Here is a 21825-nt window from a genome sequence, read left to right as displayed (position 1 = left end):
TCGTTTACTTATTTCAGTACCACAATAGACAATGCTAATGTTGTGGAGTCGTACAATTTAGCCTATTTTACGACTTACGCAATGAGGCTGATTATTCGCCATCTGGTTCTGAGCCTTAATTCGACTGTTGTGCGCTGTAGCTGGTCAAATCTCACCTGGGTAGAAAATGTACAGACAATGCCAAAGCAATACGATTAACTGTACCCAGCTGACACAGCCTGTAACGTTAGAGAAACGTTGTTTTAATGGCATTCTAATTGGTAAAACCCCGGAGGAACTCTGCAAATTTTAGGCGGCCTTTGAACGGCCTGAATAATTAAAAATTAGATATGACGTAGAGAACTGTTGTGACCTCGCAATTTCTTACAATATCGACTTAACGAAAACTCCTCAGTAGCTTATGCTAAAGTGCCTGCTGAGCTTAAAGGAAAATCAGCATAACTATGCGCGTCGAAAGGTCTGGATATTGCACTCGTCTGAACTCATATCTATCCAGACTCGAGCTCGACATACCAAACACGTATTCGTCTTATCGCAATTACACCCACGACACAATCCACCACTTTGCTTGCCAACTTGAGCGCACTCAGACCCCTCTCCTTTTGGCCCAACCCCGTCGATCAGCACATTTTCTAGACAAACTAGACGGAGCTTAGCGGTGCTGCTACAACAACACGGACCAATTGTGATTATCCAGAACACTAACTACTTTTTAAACTGACGAACCTCGCCAACTTCGCAATTGCGCTTAGGTCACTTAAAAATGTCTGTATACCAATATATGTTATTACTAAGTCCACTAAGTTTTTCGGTGTACTTCGGAGCTGCACTTGATAGGCAAGATATTCCTCTCATCTTTCGATACGGCATCGCATTCAAGAAGCAAATATTCGGAAATTTGATCAGCTTCCTCACAAAAACGAAAATTAGCGAAGTTCATTGGGGTGAGTTCTTAGTATACAATATTGGATAACTGCCAAAGGTCTGACTTTATTTTATAAATAATTAAATAATAAGTTTTTCGAGTCTTTGATCCGCTGTATACTAAACACCTTTTTTTTAGTTCCAATGCCAGTTTTATGTTCGCTATTTTTTCTCCCAAATGCGTTAGCAAAATGGCATGAATCGTGAGGATATCTGATGAAAGTATTTCTTTGTTTTTAGAATTTAACTTCCGTGACTAACTCTGTTGAGTTGTCTGGATTCAGTGCAGTTCTCTGTTAACTCTTTCCTCATGAAGAAGCTTTTGACTGATAGTATGTGATCCCATAACAAATATGAGCTCTGGCCTTATTGGTGTTGTGGCGTATTCAGACTAATGGTCTTTTTATGGCAACTTAAAGTAACTTACGGCTCTCTCTTAAAAATTCTGTTAAATGGGTGTTGCTTATAATTGAACAGCCGAAACTTAACGTAAGTTAATGCCACGTCGAAATCTCTTTCATTTTGACTCTAAGTTCTACGTTCCGTTAAGTTAAGTTAAGTTGCCATAATCAGGCTTTTAGTCTGTCAGCTGAATAAATATCTTTGACGACTTTGGGACGCGGAGCTCTGAGGAAGGTATTACTTACGTCTTTCGCGCACTCGTAAAACAGCGGGGATTTCATTATTTTGAAAAGAATTTTCAATTACAATCTGACTGCTCGGATACTCGTTAGGGTATTTACGCTGCAGACTGATCTCTACATACAGACTTTTGGTGTAAGCTTTTGATTTTAAAATGCTTTTGAAGCTACCCATCCCATAAATTTTACCAGCTTTGATTTTGCAATTTCGTCGTTTACACTTTTGGGTCCCTGGGTAGATCTTTTCTTACTTGTTTTCTTGCGTTGATTATCCCGCTCCATCACTCGTTAATGGGACGGCTTTGCTATGGCCCTTTATATATAAGTTGTTGGCTTCTACAATCTGCGATAATGTGATTGAGGAACGGAGGTACCACAACCTTATCTACTGACAGTATACCTCGATTGACGGTTTGGGCGGTTGCTTTTCGTGGAAAAGCTATTGTACTGTATTAGGGTCATTGTTAGGGCAGGATTATTCTCCCGTGTGGCATGTTTATCTTGAATTGTATGATTATTAAATTTTTGTATTTTATTGTTTCGATTAAAAAGAGCCATTCGGTACTCCACTTGGAGGGAAATATCAAAATTACATACATAAGTTCATTGTATGAACATATAGAAGTTTGTTCTAGATCTGTTTTAAGTTAAGAGTTTGAAAGAAGAAATGAGGAGCAAAGCAACGATTTTCTTAGATTCTTTAATTTCAGTGTATATTTTTTTTAAATGCCAAATTAACTGCTTCGTACTATTCTAATTACTACCGAAATAAAATTAAAGTTCATAATGCTGTATATAAATATTATATTAAAAAATTACACAGGTTTACAAATAAAAAAAAAAAATATTTCTCCACATTGAACCAAACCTCTATATATGTTATTCGACGCGCTGAATGCGAATCCGCGGTCTGTTAACCTACATGCTGTCAGGTTCGACGTCATTTGACGGACAAATAGGGAAAAAATTATGGAATAAAAATAAAAATTTATATATGTACATATATAGGTTTTTGTTGTCGCTGAATCCCTTGGTTCTTCAAGGTCATCTAAAGGTCATGCCAAGGCACTCTCAAGTTCAAATTCAGAAGAATTGTATTGAATTTTCAGGTTTATTCAAGACTTTTGCCCTACTTGACCTTCAAATAACCTCGAACCTGACTTAGTGGATGCTAACGGCCCTCGGATTCGCATTCAACCGGCGTATAACATAGGGATATAGAGGCTTGCTTCAATATGCAGAAACAGTTTTTTTTTTGTAAAGCTGTTTAATTCATCATAGGTTTTATGATTAAAAGAAACAAAAAAACAATTATTGAAGTCTGTGCTTGATTTTTAATGATTTAAATATACTATTTTTAGATAAGCGTAACAAAATATCGTATAACATACAATAATTAACTTTAAATGAAATGCAGATATGAAAAAAATAAAGATTGCATTAATAAATACGGCAAATATTTTAAAAAGCAACAGAAAGTCTTCGTTTTCTTTTAGCTTTTGAATTTCATAGAGAAGGACTCCATAGCATGTTCTTCAGCTGTTTAGCGTTGAAACCCTGAAATAACTTTGAGTGTAGTTCGTCGCTAAGGGTCTGAAATGAATATTTAGGCCTTAAACTAAAAACTCGTAAAACCATAGCTAGTCTGGAAACTTGTAACCTAGAAAATTAATTACTAAGGGCCGTTTTCTCAAGTATCCTTTAAAATTTATCTACCTTAAAGTTGCTAAAGAAAAATGCTCTCAGAGTATCTATCGAACCGAGGAAAAGGTTTCTTAAACTTCGAAAGCATGGTACAACGTGCTTAGCAAAATAACTAACAGCTGATTGTTAAAAATTTCACACAAGTTATATCGCTTGATTTCTGACATTTGATTCACTATATCATTGATTTGTTTCATTTTAATACGGCCACCATCAATGAGTATCGAACGAACATCAACTGTCTAAGTTTGTATGAAAAATACTTCTCAGTTTTTGTTTATGGCATAACCTAGTAAGAGACACTGTTGAATTGCGCCGGATACAATCAGCCCAATTCTTAATACTCCCGGAGAGTTTGTTCTCCGGGAATTTGTTTCTCCCGAAAAAGAAATCCTTCAATAATTAATTACCAGCGAGTAGAATTTTCCCCGAAAACTTGGGAGGGAGAAATTCGAACTTCGAAGAAGCTGTTTGATACATTTTTGAGAGCTCAGCTCCGCCATTTAATATAGAAAGCTCTCAGGGAATTTTTATTTATGATAGGAGGAAAGGGAAAAGAGAGAAAATTCCCAGGGAGTTTCTGTTCAAAATCGGCCTGAATGTGAACCGTCGCGATTACGAGCGACGCATCGCACCATGCTGTATCGTCTTATCGAGACCGGCATCGACTGCAGGGATACCATCCTAGAATGTCAGGGTATTGCTATCTGCTCAGGCGATGTCGACCTCGAAATTTTTATGTACCCCCTGTCACCAGCTGCCCGGCAGGATATCTCCCTGAAATAGGTGCGCTCCTCAGATGTGAAAATCGTATGGTAATCGGTGGCTTTAACGCGAACCATGATCTTTGGCATTCAAGCGTGTTGAATCATCGTAGGGGAATATACCTGGTTGATCAGATGGACGATTCGATATTCTGCAGAATGAACGACGACGCACCCACCAGAAGTATGGGCTGATGCTGTAGCTGACCTGACATAGCAATCGTAAGGGCTGGTCTGATAAACAGCATAACGTGGCCTGTGGATGTCTAGTTATCACTACCTCCCAGTTAAATGTATTTACCCAGACATTGAGAAATCGGCCCTTAGAGACGCGCACATCATAGAAAGCTTCTCGGCACACTACGATACTAAAATTAGAACTCCATGCCGATATTCAAACAAACAAAAAATATTATAATCGCGCTTTAAGTCGGGAAAACGATGAATGATGCTGTAATTTAACTTGCGTTCTGGTTGACTTTTGGGACTAGAAGGGGCACCTTCAACTGCCCGCCATATATTTTGCTTGATTGATTTGCTTGCTTGGAAAAGTTAAATAGTATTTTTTTTCTTCTGTAAATTGGGTTATGTGTGCAGAAGCTCACGCTATGAGGGAAAATTTTATTGTACTACCCATTAGGGAGTGGCCCAGTCGGACAAGTTGGCTAGATCTTCTCTCTAATTAGCCCAGGTGAGTCCGGCTTTATTACATATGGGCTTTGCAGACCATCTTCTATTAGTCCGTTTGATATAATTATTCTCCAGCCAGAGTGATCATCATCTTGTATGGGATTACCCGCTATTGAAATTGGCATTGTCCAGTTCATCTGGCACACAATTGCCTGAAATACCTGTTTATCAGAGCCATGGCAGCAGATTTAAAATACTGGTTCCTAGAAAAAAAAATCGTAAAGATTTTCTAAAATTCTGCAGTGTCTTAGTGCTCTTAAGCTCACTTCAATGAACGATGATCAAAAATAAGTAGACTTCAGTCATGGGCGTAGCCAGGTAGGGGCAGAGGGGTGCTCGAGCCCCACCCCCCTAACTTTCAAATTTTCCTTACATATATACAAAATAGTACCCTGAAATGCCAGCTTAATAGGGTCGAGTCCTCCCCCCCCCTAAATTTCATTCTGGCTACGCCGATGACTTCAGTGATATTAGCGCGAACTAATCTAGGCAAGATCTATGGCTCCAGTGGCGCAAGCGACCGAGAGGACGCTTAGGTAAAAAAACAGATTTTCGAATGCCGCAACCATGAGTGACCGACGGAAGCATGGACATCCACGAACACAATGGATAAGCCAAGCTCAGAAAGACCGGTCTGCACTGTTTGGAAATATATATGTATGTATGGAAGTACCAACCGCCTCGACCAAATTTGTAAAGTGTTTGGACCACGACTCAAGTCAACTAAGGGGTCTAAAGCCACATGGAGTAGTAAGGAGAATATTTTCTCGAATCCAGAAATCCTGCTGATAGTTTTTCAAGGAACAGAACAAGTGAGAAGTGTAAAATAAGTGCCTCGATGTTTATGGATGTATGTATGAAGGTGTTTAGACAAGATCATAGCCCGCCAATGTATTGCGAAAGAAATATGCATACATACAAACAAATGTAGTGATTAATGGTCGTCATAGAGGAATGGGCTTGGGTTACTAAACACCTTTGGGGATGTACTTATATATAGATGTGTATATGTACATGAGAATTCCCCCTACTTTTGTAGGTATGTACATACGTATGTATGATCTTTTATTATTTCGCCTGAGGATTCCCCTGCAGCGGTTCTTATCAGTCAACGCTCAGAAAACACTTCGATCTGTCTGCTTTTTTTAATCTCATTTAAGAAACATACATACTTAGGTATTTAGTATATGCATACGTACTTCTTTCTATATGGGTATGTACAAGCATAAAATTATAATTCATAGTGCACCTTAAAAACATTCCGCTTTCATCACATTCTCATTTTGTTGCAATTCGCCAAATTTAGCGGTACTTTTTTGCGATCATCAACATTTTCGTATAAATAGTGCTTACAAGCGCTGATTGAAATCATTCAGCGGCATAACATTCAGCTAATTAAAACTCAATTCTTAAACACAAATCTTCTCAGTTTGCAATAAACACTTGGAAAAATGTTCGGCAAAAACTTCTTCGGCATTCTAATCTTGGCTGTTATAGCTCTGATGGCACAACTGACATGCGCTGAGCCTGAGCCGTTCGTCGATCGCAACTGGAATCGCCGTAATGGTGGCGCTCAACGCCCAATACAAGTACCCGGCACGCCACCATTTAATCCGCACGATCGCACCTATACTGGAGGTCAAAAGCGTTGGGGTAATTAGCGCATGGGTATGGATTTAGAGGAGGTCTTCTTCGGAGCATGAAATTAATTTATATGGCAATTTTTTTAAGAATATGTATGTATATATATTGAATAATAAAAGTGTACTTATGTTGGTTAAAGTCATATAAAACTTAATTTTTTTAATACTTTTCTCCAATTTCACATTATATTAAACAAGAGCCTTTAAGTGCCTTCAAAATTTAAATAAGCAGTCTACGCCTGCCCGAACTCATGGCATGCGTGATCGAATTGAATAAAATTACAGCAGTTTTCCCTCAAAACAATTCAAATTGGCGAAGCGCACTCGCTATCGAATGCCATGATCTCATAATCAAACTTCGATCCGCCCGGCGTTTATGGATCTAAGTACAATTGAAGTCTGTGTTCACGAAAGTCTTCTCAGAAGGACTAATGGGGTTACAAAAAATATCATATCGGATAGCCAGACAGCGTTAAGAGCATTTGACTCTTGTCAAAGCAAGTTGACAAACTAGGAAGTAGAAAAAACTAGGAGCCAATACAGAGAAACGTTTTGGTGAGCTCCGGGCCATGAAGGTTTCGATGGCAAGGAAAGGGCTGACACTCTAGCCAAATGTGGTGCTCAAAGGAGTCTGATCGGTCCTCGGCCTTGTAGAATGGACTACTCTCCGTTCCTTAATAATTTCCTAAGATTTATAAAGGGGTCAAGAAAGGCTCAAGCTTGAGGTCCTGGGTTCCCAATTAACACTCCACTCGCATCGCCTCGATACAGCCTCACACTCAATAAGCTGATCTAATGGTTCCCTTTAGCGGAGAGCGACAGGGAACTTCTGAGCAGTGCTCCGTGAGGATGCCTATGATATTCTTTATTTTCCTTTTAGGTAGGCTTGAGCCTTTATATTTTCAGGTTTCACCCCCTGCCACCATTTAGGCATTGGCTTGGCGAAGTGCTATTGTACTATTCCAGTGTTATTCTCTCATTCCTATTGTTTCCGTTCTTGGTAAACCCTTACCTGGTCATGTTTGGGCCTACTTTCTTTGCTAGGTGATCGGCTGACTCATTTCTTTATATTCCTCCGTGACCTGATACTCACGGGGGATTAGGAAAGTAGTATTAATTAAACTTGGACTAATTAAGAAAAAGCTTAGTCTATTTAACGATTACTAAATATAATTTCACTGATCCTACCGTGCAAATACATACAAGCGAACTACTGAGTAGGCACATAATATTCACTAACATTTTTAATCATAGGCCTTTCAGAAGCTCTCAAATGTCTCTTTATTTTCCACCATTTTCAGCATCCTGACATAGAACGAAAGCACACGCTGGGAAACCTCCGTGTCAAAACGAGTCCGGTTACAATCGTAAGCTTGAATTGAAAGAGCCTAACAAATGATTGTCGAAGCAATTTCTCTTGGGGTGATACAGTTACACTCATTCCACAAACGCTCTGCTTTGAAGCGACAAGGCATACCGATTTGCCAGGCCCAAACTGCCTTCCTGATCTCAAAGTAAAGTTTAATACGGTTGCATGTTGTTTGTTATTGAAGCTGCACATTGGTCATCTTTACCGGAGCTACTCTTCCAACCATAGAATCGACAAGCTCAACTAACGGTACGCCCATGTAACGAGCTGTTTTGATGGGGTCGATTCAATGCGAAAGGGGCCTTAGTTGAGTTGTTTCCAGGGCATCGTGTTGGTTATATCACTTTCCTTCTCACGATGCATATGCAACTCTCAATTTCTTCGAAATGCTATGGTCTTAGTTCTTGGCAGAAGCAACTGATATGAAAAAAAGTGCTCTGACCCCCCCTAAGCCCGATTTCTAGGCTAGCGTCACTTGAGAAATACCTTGAGAATATGAGTGAGAAAAGAGGTAAGTGAGATGTTGACCTCCAGAGAATTCCATCAGAAAATAACGTACCAATCGAATGGTTTCAAAACCGAGGCTAACACTTTCAGAGACGTCCGCAGTAGGTACGCTGGTTAATGTCGACATAGTTGGCGCGTTATACTGGCGACTCCACCTACATAAAACTCTGACAGATTGGACTTTACTAGGCCCGAAATTCGATTTCTGTGGTCACCGTTCTGGAAACACTTGACCTAAAAGCATTTAGCCAAGGAACCTCGCGAGATTTCTTAAAGAAACTGAAAAAAGTTAAATTTAATTTTAAAAAATTTTCTTTTGAAAGCAATAAAAACCATGATAAAAACATAGCAAGGTATAACCGTTTCCTCAATTTGTCGGCCATGATTTTTTTTTGAAGTTTGCCAACATTTTAAAATCATATAAAAGTGAAAATAAAAAATTGAAATTGTTCGAAATTGTTGTTGCTTGAGATTGAAAATGAAAATGTGTGTGTGAGTTTGTGAGTAAATTTAAAAATTAAATTGTTTGGAAACGTCAAGAATCTTAAAAGTGACTCTCAGCGGTTCTACCTTACTATATTTTTATCATGATAAAAACTACAAATTGAAAGAAAATTAAATTAAAAAAGAAAAACAAATATGTAATTAAAAAAATTCATAAAATTAAGTTTTTTCCTACTGAAAGAAGTCTGATGAGCAAGTGTGGTAATTTCCGAAAAAGCTATCATTTCTACCATTTTTTCAAATTATTGTTGCTTTCCAACATTAAGTTTTTCATTAAAAACGGCCCAAGCTTAAAAAAATTGTTGAATATAATTGTTATAAGGAAATAAAATAACAAAAAAAAAAATATTTTTGTTTTTAAAACAATAAATTCTAAAAATTAAAAGAACATTAAATTTAAAAATATTAACTAAGCAAATTAAAAAATATGTAAAGTGACTTACCAAAAATTAAATAAAGTTAAAACAAAAAATGCCTGTTTAAAACAATATTGAAGCAAATTAAGTTAAAAAATGAAATTAAAAAACAAACAAAAAATTAAATAAGTTCATAAAAATTTGATCTTTTTTAACACAACAAAATCTAACAAAAAAGAAAAAATAAAATAAGTTCTTAAAAATTGAATGCAATATAAATATTTTTTTCTTTTTAAATCAGCAAAATCTAAAACCTAAAGTTTGACTCGATATACATATAAATTATTTTTTTTTAATTTTTGATGCAGAAATAATAAAATAATTTAATGTGTATTAATACACACCCTGTCATAATTATACAGGCAAGTTTTATGAATTTATCTCTCTATTTCATTAACATCTTTTTTTTCTAAAAATATAGTTTATTATTTAACAGAGGACTAATAAATCCCAGTTTTAAATTTTGTGCAGTATTAAAAAAAAACAAATTTTTGTGAACATGTCGAGTTTTTAGTTAGATTCCCTAGAAAGATTTTAAGTATGCGTTTTTGTAGCTCATTCAAATTTAATATAATAGAGTGCAAGTTCGAAGTAGCTAGGACTACTGTTGAAATTTTTACGCAAGTTTGTTGATTTTTTTTTAGTATTGCATATATGCGGTTTTAAACATGGATTTATTTTTATTTTATTATTAACTTTGTTAAAAAATGAACTATATTTTTACAAAAATAATTAAATTTAATAACAAAAAAAATTGTTAAGACTTGTCTGTGGCGCGCTTATGGTATATACGAAAAAATTTTGTATTTATTTTGCTTAATTTCATTTAATTCTATTCCATTTTAATAAATTTTTAATTTGATTTTTTCTTTTATTTTTATTACATTCTGTAGATTTATTTTTTATTTGTTTAACTTATCTGAATTTAATTTCAATAATTACTTTTCTGTTTTGTAATGCTTACTTATATTTTATTTTATTTTTTTTTTTTCATTTTAATTCGAGTGATTTTTCCGCACTCAAAAACGATTAGATACACTGTGCAAGCCCTAGAAGAATTTCTCAAGCCGAACATGTTTTCGAGTATTTTCCTTGGATACAGTCGTCTGGCAGCCCTGCAAATGACATCAGTTTGACAACTGGTTGGCACACAAACACACAAAACAAATAAATAAAAGCAATCGTAAATGCAATTCTTCTTAAAACCAAACATTTTCTGGCAACGAAAATCGGCACAAAACCACGCGTACGACAAGCTAACATATGGATTTAAGAATTGCGAAACATTTTCCATTGAGTAAAACTCGGTAAACATTAAAAATAAAGCAAAATACTATCAGCTGGCAGGCAGGCTGTTTGTGGTGAATTCGTGGCCAATTGCCTGCGTGGAGCACCGAAAATAGTCATAAACAAAAGCCAGCATACATAGAAAGCTAATTACTAACAGCTAACTAACGACGCACCAACAAGAACAACGATGAGTAATAGCGGCGGCGGTGTTCGCGCTAACGGCGGTGGTCGACGCCAAGTCGATTGGAATCGCTTTGGCCTAGATGATGATGGCCCCGGGGATGTTGTGGTAGCAAACTTTCGTCAACGCGGCAATTCTGGTGGCTTTGTGGATTTGGGCAACGAGTACACTTATGCGGCGGGTGGACATCAAGCGTCTGGACGGAATGAAATATTCGCCGATGAACAAGGCGATAAGCCATGGTAATTCGTCTGCTATAAAGCAAATACAATTATTTGATACCAGTATCTACCTATATGTATATTGCCAATAAATTTTTTACAGGTGGCGTTCAAATTTCTTTATCTCACAGCCAGTGCTCTTCGGCACTTGGGACGGCGTATTCACATCTTGTCTTATAAATATATTCGGTGTGATCGTATTCTTACGCTCTGGTTGGGTTGTTGCGCAAGCTGGTATAATCAATGCAGTGCTAATTATTTTTTGCACCGTAGTGATAGCTTTAGTCTCGGTGCTTTCAGCAGTAGGTATATGCGAGCGCTGTCGCGTAGAGAGTGGCGGTGTGTATTTTCTTATAGCACATACGTTGGGCTCGCGCTTTGGTGGCTCACTTGGTTTACTATACTGCTTCGGACAAGCTGTGGGATGCGCCTTGAATGTGATGGGTTTCGGCGAGAGTATGGCCGGACTTGTCGGACTTGCGGACAATAAGTGGGCGATACGTGGTTTCGCTACAGCAGCGGTGCTGCTGCTAGGTTGCATTAATGTAGCCGGCGTGAAGTGGGTTATTAAACTGCAATTCATATTGCTAATGATACTACTAGTGTCAGCATTAGACTTTATGGTGGGCAGCTTCATAGGTGGAGATCCAGGTAAGTTGGGGTATAAAATTTTTACTTCAAATCTGCTTTATTTGACAATAATTTACAGATAATGGTTTTGATGGCTGGGACAGTAGTAACTTCTGGGATAATTTGATGCCGAAGTATGAGGACGGCTACTCCTGGTTTAGGGTGTTTGGTGTATTCTTTCCAACCGTCACAGGCGTGCTATCCGGAATTAACATGAGCGGTGACCTGCGTGCCCCCTCGACTGATATACCGAATGGCACACTGGCGGCGTTCGGCACAGGGTAAGCGGAGTATAATTAACTGCGTGGTGAGCGCAAATCTAACCTATTTTTGTTGTTGTGGTTTTTAGCACATTCCTTTACATGGTTTTTGTGCTATTCTTGGGCGCTACTTGCACCCGACCTACGCTGCTTAACGACTTTATGATTTCTGTAAAAGTATCTGCGGTGCCGTTTCTATTGCTTGCGGGCATTTATGTATCCAGCATGTCTTCGTGTTTGGGTGCAATGTATGGCACGCCGCGTGTGCTGCAAAGCATCGCCAATGAGAGCGCTATACCCGGCATTGATGTGCTGGGCAAGGGTGTTAGTACAATTTGAAGCAATTTAACCTAAACCGATAATGATTTTTTAATTTCCACCTCACAGCGCGGACCCAACAAGGTGCCACTCTACGCAATGGGTGTAGTAGCTGTTGTTACAGTCACATTTATCATAGTGGGTGATATTAACTTTCTTGCACCCATCGTAACAATGCCTTTTTTGCTTACCTACGCTTGCATTGACTACTCCTACTTTGCTTTGGCTCAAACTTTTGACATACAAGAGCAACGTGAAGAACGCTTCCGTATACAAGCGTCAAGTCCCTCGTATGAGACGCGTCGCTATGGCTCAACGCAATCACCTGCACAGGATGGCAACGATTTGGATTTACTTTTCCCAGATCGTGTACGCCATAAAAACTTACAACAAACACCACAAAATTCACCACATCATGTGCCTTCAAATATCACATCATCTAATGCTGCTGCTATAGCAACTGCTGCGGCAGCAGCGGCGACGGCAGCCAATCATGAGACTGAACGCAATCATATCCAACAACAACAGCACCAACTCTACGGCAGCGATACAAATAGTGTTGCTTTTCGTGATGGTTACAACAGCACAAATGCAGCCGAAGCTGGCGTGCCAGAGCAGGCTGCCGAGGATGAGGAGCCCATAGCGCCTATACGTCTGCCCATACACTCGAAGACGAAGAACTGGTATTCGCCGTTCTGCAATCGTTGGGCCTCACTTATGGGGGTATGCGGCGTGCATATGAGAGTAAATTAATGAGTATTATTTATAATGCTGTTGCTTTTAGACTTTCCTGAAGTTACTCGTGATGTTGCTGGTCAACTGGTATTACGCGCTCACCTGCTACCTGGTTGTGTTCATTGTATGGTTCTATGTGGGCACAGCCAATCCGGCAGTGAAACCGGGCTTAACAGCGGAATTTAATTTCTTTGCGTGGCTTAAGAGCGTTATATTCCGGTGCTTCGGGTGAGTTAGATTAAGATTGAATAGTTAGGTTACGGATGAAAAATCAAAAAGCTTGGCGAATTTTGTTAAGCTTAGAAAGTAATTAAAGTAAAAGAGAAGGAGTATACAACACCTTTAGGTTGCCAAAAATATGCCACTTTTATATTCGTGGCTCTCTTTGTCATTTCCAGTCATTTCACACGGCAACATTTTCCAAACTTTTTGCGAAATTCACATGCTTTTACAACAACAACATCTTCGTTTTTTTAACCATACATTTTTGTTGTTAACTTTGTTTCTCTTTCAGTAAACGCATACACCAGTACGAGCAGGTTGTCGTAACGCCTACCTGTCCCGGCGTTGATTTCTCGCCTACGCAGCTCAATGAAGAGAATGCAGATTTTTCGCAACGTAGTCGTTATCATCACTCAGCTGTGGTGGAAGGTCATCTTATTGATGATGTTTAAGATGAATTGATAAAAGCAATGCAGCGTACAATAACATTTATAAAAAAAAAAATATTTATTGCAAAAACACTGAAACAATAACACGCACTTATACACCCTCCAAAAAAAAAAAACTAATAAGAATTGGACTAAGAAACTGAAAATGTATTTTTGAAGCAATATTCTCCCTAAAATTAAAGGTAAAAAATAACATTCCTGCTTGATCGGCAAAAAAAGGGCAGGGAAAAAATCTCATTATGACAGCGATCCTGCGCTGCTATAATCATCATTATTAAGCACGCTAACCGGAGACTGTTGGCGAATTATTGCATTTAAAATCTACGCACTGCGTTTATTTTTTTATATGCATCTAGCGGTAGAGGCATTTCTTTGAACTATGCGCGCGCTAAGTATTCGAAATGATAATCTTTCGTGTGAGCTGTTTTAGTGCTAGTGGAGCGCTTTTATGATTTTTATTTTTTGAGTTTTTCGATAGAACACCAATACAATGCGCTCATACATTGTTGTAAAGTATGTAATTCTAATGTATATGTAGGTTTTTAGTTTTCTAACAAGGTACACATCGTTTTCGTTTAATGCATGTTAAATATTTTTTTGTTATAAAAGTTGTACTAGTAAATGATGTAAGGTATTTAGCGGTATGACGAACGATTGAAATTCATATGTATGTTTCCTTGCGTTGCATTTAAGAGCCTAAGCTGAATTTAATGCGTTCGAAAGGAAGCATATGTGATATTGAGATAATAACAACAAAAAGTTAAACAAATGCAAAATTAATATGTGTAAGAATTGGAGAATAAGCAAAAGTTGCTGTTGCAAAATGAAAGTTGAACGAAAATTATAAAAAGCTCAGTATAATCAAAAGGCAGGAATTAAATAAAGAAAAAAATTAAACAAAAACTTGCTGTAAATATATTGGTTAAGAAAGTGTGCGATTTGCTATTCCTAAATTTTACTTATTTACATTTTGAACTTATTTTCAAACTCTTGGCTTCTTTTAGAACCTAAAAAAAGTATTTTTACTCACAAAAGCTTAATTATATTTTTTAAAACAAAATATTGTAAACATCTGTATCTGTAGTTAGTTACTCATGTACCATTTTGCATTTTGCTGCATCTATCTATAACTGTAAAATAATACAAAAAAAAAAACGAAATCTACTTTCAAAACGCCTTAATAACTTTTTAACATATTTATATACTCTACGACTATGTATTCTTTTACGTTCCACAAAAAAAAGAATAAAATACTTAAAACTTTTGCTAGCTTAAACTTCTGCTGAAAGTGTAACCCAACAAACAATACAAAAATAAAGAAATCAACATTGTATGTTATGTGTATTTATTGAATTTTTACATACTATGTATATATACAACACATACAAATAGAAAACCAATATATACACATATACAATATATTACCGTAATATATACCTTTAACAATAACAAGAAAGTTGTATATCACTGAAACAAATATAAAAAATCTTAATAAACTATTAAACCATTCAAGCGTAATACATATGAAGTATATACACAAACAATTTAAGTGAAAATGAAACGTATAGAAATTCATTTAACAAACTATTAGTAAATAATGTGCATATACTGTAAAATGTAGTTAAACTAATTGTGAGGCATATAATGTAACTTGAATTTGTAATGAAAAAACTATACATAAATTATTAATAAAATCGACAAATTCTGAAAAAACTAAGTATCCTGGTTTTTCGAAGAGCGCAAGGACCTATTGTACTGTGTATATCATTTCACCAGTGAACTCATTTTAAAAATTAGTAGAGAAAAGTGTTTGGGAGGCTTTTTTATTGAAAGGAACTATTAAGACCTGCCTATTTTAAGAGCAAATGTTGCGCTTAGGACGAATAACATTTAAGAGATTTCGCCGACCTAAACAGGGTTAGATCGCCGAAACAACAGCCCTTAGTCGGGTAAAAACCGAGTTCTACTCTTTTCCCCAGCGAACACAACCGCAATGGTCAATAGAGTCTAGCGTCGGAACAAAGCCGAATAATCGTTGCTGGCTACATACATGGAGATTGGTCGGCTGGTTCGAAACTATGCAGCGCCCGTAGTCGTAGTGGATGAAGCTATATCCCTGCCAAAACACGGCACTCCGAACTGCCACGGAATGTCTTCTGATGTCTTCTTATGTCGCCAGAACACCACCTACATGACTAAGCAGATGCCTGCTTGCTACAGCGCCCTCGCTTAGGCACTTCAGAAGGGACGAACTGACGTATGAGGTACAGAGTTTCATAAAACAACCACTGGACCAGACAGCCATAAACGGCATACACATGGATTCGATCTAAACTTACAATAACTGACCACCTGTGAATGCCGTTTTAGGAACACAGTCACCTGACGAGATAGTACTTCGTCTGCCTCGGGAGACTCGCGGCACCATATCCCAATTTCGCTCTGGATACTGCAGAATAGGATGAATGCAGATGTGCCCAATGAGCGTCCGGAATACGGAGAGTCACCTCACTACTTCTGCCCGATCTGGGAATTGCTAAGTATACCGCTTCAACAACAACATGCTTATGGTTCGCGGGTGACTACTTTAGCTCGCGCGACAACCACTGAAAGAGTGGGTCTGATAAATTGCATTGGCTCGCAACCATTAGACCACCCCACTCATATTTAGTAGTGTTGATGTAGGTTCATGGAAGACCAACTGGCACAGTCGGCTGAGTTTAGAAGCGGCAAGCACCTGCCCAGAGCTCGGGTAAAGTCCTCATCATACCCCATACCTCTTTGCATTCACCTTTCACCATACAAACATATGCTGTTTCTACGGCGTCGGTTTTAAAGAAAAGAGGTGTTATCTGAATGAGTTTATGGGGCAAGTGCAGAGGTGGTTGATGGGGCGCCTTCAAAAGCGGGTAAGTCGGAATCAAGTCTTGACAAATAAAAGTTTAACTTGCTACATCATCCTTATCGTTATTGCACAAGAGTTACGCAAGAACCTCGATACAGCTGAAACATTTGATCTGCAATGGGTGGTGGTTGAACTCCTTATTCGGCATTCACATGGTGAGGGTTAGTAAAGGTGGTAATTGTCTCTCGATGAACGTCGTTTTTTGCCAGTCTAGTCCAGTGGCTGTGCGACGTAATATATGTCTGTATCTCGTCCACGAAGAGATGCCTTTCGAATGTCTAGCAGGTGACCATGCGCCGGTCAGGATTTACTTGCTGACTCGGATGGCATATCCCCGCCGATGCTAAAGAATCCAAAGCCCCGAGAGTTTTTTATGTACATAATTACGTTATTCAACAATTCTTTGGCATACTTTTCATCTCAGATCTATGAAAGCAGAGGAATGAGGTGACTCCAATCACAGAAGACATACCGATTATCCTACTATCCCCTGCAGCTAAAATACTTGAAACCCTACTGCATCCGTCCACTACAAAGTACGACTGCCACTGCCATCGCATCGGCATTGATCACGTCATAATGTAGCAAAGAGCTGATGGCCAAAATCATAAGCGACAAAAAGCCGACGACATTCTGGTACCACGAAGCATTGGATCGCAAGATAAAAAATTCAGTAGTATCCAGAGACAGGACATTCCAACCCAGCAGATTTTTTCTGCGGAAATAAGAAACTACATCGGAATGAAGCATTCCTTAGTGCACCTTTAGTGCTTATTAAATACACGGACATCCATATAATCGTCGCAGAGCTGCCAATGTTTTTACATGAACCCTTTGCTAATACAATTAAGATTAAGATATTATTAAAATGAGAGAATCCGATTGTCTAGACTACCCGTTCGTTGCTTGATCGGAAAAAGGTTATATATACGGACAATAAAAATAATCGAGAACAACAATGCCTCAATCGCATTGACATCAAATCAAATAATTTTACGGAAGAAGAAATCCTTCATGGCTATGTACCCCCACAGCGCTAATGCTTCCAATAGTAGTTACCTGTTGAAAGGCCGGAGTTCGTCTACGCAGCCGACTAAAGCCCACCGCAGATGTGCCCCAAAAAGATATGTCAAAAGAAGTTTACGCGAAGTCGCGAAATTAGGGAACGGCAGCTGCGCAAATGTACAGATCTAGGCATCCATATAATATAGTACCAACAACGCAGTGTATACATACAGATTAATACTAAGTATGTGAGATTTGCTAGCAATATACCAACAGCGTACCCGAATTACTTACCAACTACTTCGTTTGCCGAGTTGAATCGCGCCCGCACACATAAACGAATTCTCAAGCAGTGTGTAGCACTGGGTTTATAAAGCATTGAACTTGCGCGCGGTTCAACTAGCTAAGGGGGAAGGTGTACGGTCTTCGAGCCTGTCGCTCATCCTTTTCTTGTCAGACCACAGCTTCCGCAGCAGACACTAGTTAGTGTGCGACTACGGGAACTGCGATGCCCGATCCGATCTCTCCTCAAGCACGAACGTCACCGTTACTATCTTTCTCCCTCTCCCCCTCTTACAGATCCGTGTGTATGAGTTGGACTTGAAACCCTACTGCATCCGTGGGGAGTGTGGGAGACCCATATTTGATAAAGATATCTCTAATTGAAATTGTGGTTTTCTGCCTTTCAAAATAGTTAAGAATATTGAAGGTGGCAACTGTGTGGAGAATTTCACTACATTCCACCAGGATCTTGGCTTGACACCGGCACACAAAAAAAGTGGTCTGTGCTTTTAACCAGACCCATCTACCGACAGCTATTTTGAGCCGGTGAATCCCATTATGAGGTCTGTGTGACTCGTACGCCCTCAAAATCTCGAGTAAATTACGAATTCTTAGCCATATACTATATATATTTTTTTAAATTTACTCAAAATTTTGAGGCTAGTACGCCCTCAAACAGGCTTCAGATTCGGATTCAGCGTATCGAAATACATGCCGGTAGGTGGGTCTGGTTGGATTTCAATTATTATCACGAAGCTAGTGCAGACAGATATAGGAAAACGTGGCTTACTGATCTCTGTAAAATGGAAACTGATTGAAATAAAGGTTTATATACACATATACTATTTAAGGGCGCTTATATGTCTCTTCTTTTGAGCCACTCTAATTTTAAGAAATAGGCCAAGCTCTATTAGACAGTGTCTTTAAAAGAAATAATCTGTCTTTGAAATACACATATTAAAAATTAACATCTACCTCAAATCTAACATAAATTTTAAACGTCAATTAAAAATCAAACGCACCGCCGAGTTCGTTGCTTAAGTCTTTTGTTTATCACCTTCAAATTCTAAACTTTGTCATTGAAAGTATTTTCAAACATATGCGTTAAAAAAAATGTGATAAAATTTCGATTCATCTATGCGAACTGCTAAATGATGAGTTAAAAAAGATTTAATATAAAAGCATTTAGTCAAAAAGCACAATGAGAAACAAAATCGATTAAACCGCAAACATTCGAAAAGTTGACACAACAATCCATGCATCCAACCGGCCTTAGCATGGTTAATGAAGTCAATAAAAAGCGCCTAAAGCATTTTATGTGATAGATATATTACTTTTAGTTTTACGCACAAAAAAAAATATATAATAATTGCCACTCACCGGCTGGCCAGTTAGCTGCTGTTTTTGCGCGTTTGCTTGCATGTTTTCGAGCGTTTGGATGCTGTGCTTGGGAAAATCGAGTGTGGCGGTGGCACGCAATATACATACGTACTTGCGAGTGTATATGTTGGCACTTAACCGCTGCAGTTAGCGCGATTGAATGGACACTCAATGCGGAAGCAATATGTGCGAGTATAAATTTACTAATTGTAGCAGAAAATACAAAAGACATGCGATTGAACAACTAATATGAATTAAACTAATAAAAACTAATGGGTTAAAAGGTGCTCGTTTGAGTTAATAAAAAATTAATTATAACACATACATACATATGTACATATCCATTCATCAAATTTTTTAAGTCGTTAGCGGCGCTTATGTAACACTGTATGTAGGGCCTCTAGCAACATCCTCTGGCGATATAGTGAAGCAAATTGAGCGAATATATATTTTTTTATCAACCCAGATTCTAGTCTGATAATATTTCACAAGGAAGTACTAATACTCTGACTTAGTGAAAGGAAACTACTTACATCTTTACAGCCACTGAGAAGTAAACGAAATTGAAATGTGAGCAGGCAAGCGCAGATTAGTGGCAATAATTCTTAATAAAAAATCGTTGGTTCGAATCCTACTGAAAGAATACTGATGAGCAAATATGGTGATTTCCGAAATAGCTATCACTTCTACCATTTTTTCAAATTATTGTTGCTTTTCCGCAATAAGTTTTTCATTATAAACGGCCTCAAGCTCAATATAAATTGTTGAATGAAATATAATTACTTCAAAAAATTATTAAAAAAATGCAGTGTAATGTAGAAAAACAATATGACTATCAAACTAAAGATAAAATTCTGACGAATTAAGACCGATTCAATTTTTTGAAGCTTAAGTACGATTAGGTGTTGAAAATGTCCATTTAACATTTTATCATTGAATATCCTTGAAATTTTACAATAATTATTTTCTTGAATCGCTTTAAAAATAAATCTAGTTAAAAGGACATTTTCAATACCTACTCGTGCTTCTGAACCAAAAAATTTTATTTTTTTTTAATTCTACAGAGAATTTCCTTACCATACCCATACTGTTTTTCTACATTGGAATGAATTTTTATAAATGCTTTTTGGAATTAATCATATCTATGAAACTACAAAGTCCTTTAAAAAAACATGCGCTTGCTGGTAGCTAAGACTTCCTTCAATCTACCCGTAAACCTCTGTGACGTAGTCAGGATGAACTAACGCGCCTAAATAAAAAAATCCAAGTTCAGAGTTAAAAACAAGTAACAATATTCTGATTATTGAGTTATGGCGTATCGCGAAAATCTTCTGAACATTAACCCAGAAGCTTCTGTGTTGGAGCTCACTACAAATTCGTTTGGAAAATTTGTGGTAAGCGTCATAAGATAAGTCCGCTTCTATCGTCTTCGGATCCATCGCTGAATTGATTTGGACGCATGCTTGTAGCAATACTCCGTCATAGTTGAATCAGCTGAAGGTAAAGGTTTGGAGCACCAGCAGTGGAAGTAAATTTACCCTGGGTAATTTCGCTGGAACCTTGCAAGTTAGGTACTAAAAGTACATATACAAAGGTATATTAAAAATCACACATATGCACATATTATATGTAATTTCTATTACATACATACACAATAACGTAACATAAATTTTGTATGCAAATCTTGCAGCGTTTATTTTATAATCAACTCCTGCGTCAATCATTTTGAATGATTGCTTTAAGTAAAATAAAAAAAATAAAAATTTGTGACAGCTGCTGATGACTTGAACAGGATACTCTAATTTCACTTTTAAATAAAACTGGCCAGCAATGTAACTGCAAAACTGGCGGCCAAAAGTGTGAAATAACCAAGTTGATACCAGTTTGTATGTTTTTGCCAATGCATTTATTGTTTAAGGTGTAAGTATATATGTAAGTACTTACATACGTATAACTATGCACACGTCCACGTTGATAAATTGCTGATGATCTCGTTTGCTGTCGCCGCAACAGCCTTTCACTTGCAGACGTTTTGGAGAAATATGAAAATAACAAACCTCTAGAAATGGCTGAGGCACCTGAAAATAGTGATGGCGGTGGGATAAAATTGACAAGGAAAGTGATTTCAGTTAAGGCACTCATGTTGGTACGGTTTTCAAAATCAAAAGGTAGGCAAAAACTACCGTAATGATTGTCTTAAACTGCGGAAAGTGCGTTGACATGGATTGAGCAAACAAAATGCTCTCCGCACTTTCTGTTTTATGAATCCGCGGAGAAATGAGCCAATGGAGGGAAAGAGAGAAAGTACAAATAAGCTTCTCGTCTCTTTTATTTAATGCCTTTATACAAATTAGATAGCTTTTAGTAGAGGTATGTACTGCTACAACGAGATCTTGCGTGCGCTCTTGCTCCTTACAACAGCTCCCTAGGAATCCAATAGGCCAGGTATGCACAAAGCAAACATTGTTTTAACGTTTTACCAATCTTTGAGAAATTCTTGATTCTCAAGTGGTTAAACCAAATCTTGCTCCAACACTTTTCCCAAGGTTCCTGATTTCGCAGAAGTGTTATCCCCATTGTCACAGTAACGCCATAAATCGTTGAACCATCGTTGTTAGAATTCTTAGTTTATACTTTGGAAGGTTAAAAAGTTCGTCCCATAATTTCCTATTGCATCCCCTCAATGGCTTCTATGCCTGTCGCAGTCCTGTGACTTGGTTTCAATGCCTGTTCTCTCTTCTCTCCTAAGCTCTTCTTTTTGATGATGTGTAGTACTACTGCAAAG

General features: G+C 37.8%; 1 protein-coding gene across 1 annotated transcript; it reads left to right on the top strand.

Moving 5' to 3' along the window:
* Positions 1–10639: 10639 nt before the first annotated feature.
* On the top strand, positions 10640–14714 carry LOC108359046 (solute carrier family 12 member 8). Its single transcript, XM_017610680.1, has 7 exons — positions 10640–10875; positions 10958–11505; positions 11564–11765; positions 11834–12068; positions 12132–12785; positions 12847–13025; positions 13312–14714. Exons 1-7 carry the CDS (start codon positions 10640–10642, stop codon positions 13469–13471), a joined length of 2214 nt encoding a protein of 737 aa, XP_017466169.1. The 3' UTR covers positions 13472–14714.
* Positions 14715–21825: the final 7111 nt, after the last annotated feature.

This window comes from Rhagoletis zephyria, unplaced genomic scaffold (assembly GCF_001687245.7).
Source record: "Rhagoletis zephyria isolate East Lansing unplaced genomic scaffold, Rhagoletis_zephyria_1.1 Rzeph_scaffold_00331, whole genome shotgun sequence".
Classification (NCBI taxonomy): Eukaryota; Metazoa; Arthropoda; class Insecta; order Diptera; family Tephritidae; genus Rhagoletis; species Rhagoletis zephyria.
The sequence above is the reverse complement of the archived record's forward strand: the minus strand, read 5'-3'. Positions and strand labels throughout refer to the sequence as shown.

Bases quoted from the DNA above. Each gene is read 5' to 3' on its own strand.
- LOC108359046 (XM_017610680.1), top strand. From the start codon at position 10,640: ATGAGTAATAGCGGCGGCGGTGTTCGCGCTAACGGCGGTGGTCGACGC. The intron at 12,786-12,846 runs GTATGCGGCGTG...TGTTGCTTTTAG, and splicing joins GTTGGGCCTCACTTATGGGG to ACTTTCCTGAAGTTACTCGT. The intron at 13,026-13,311 runs GTGAGTTAGATT...TTTCTCTTTCAG, and splicing joins GTTATATTCCGGTGCTTCGG to TAAACGCATACACCAGTACG.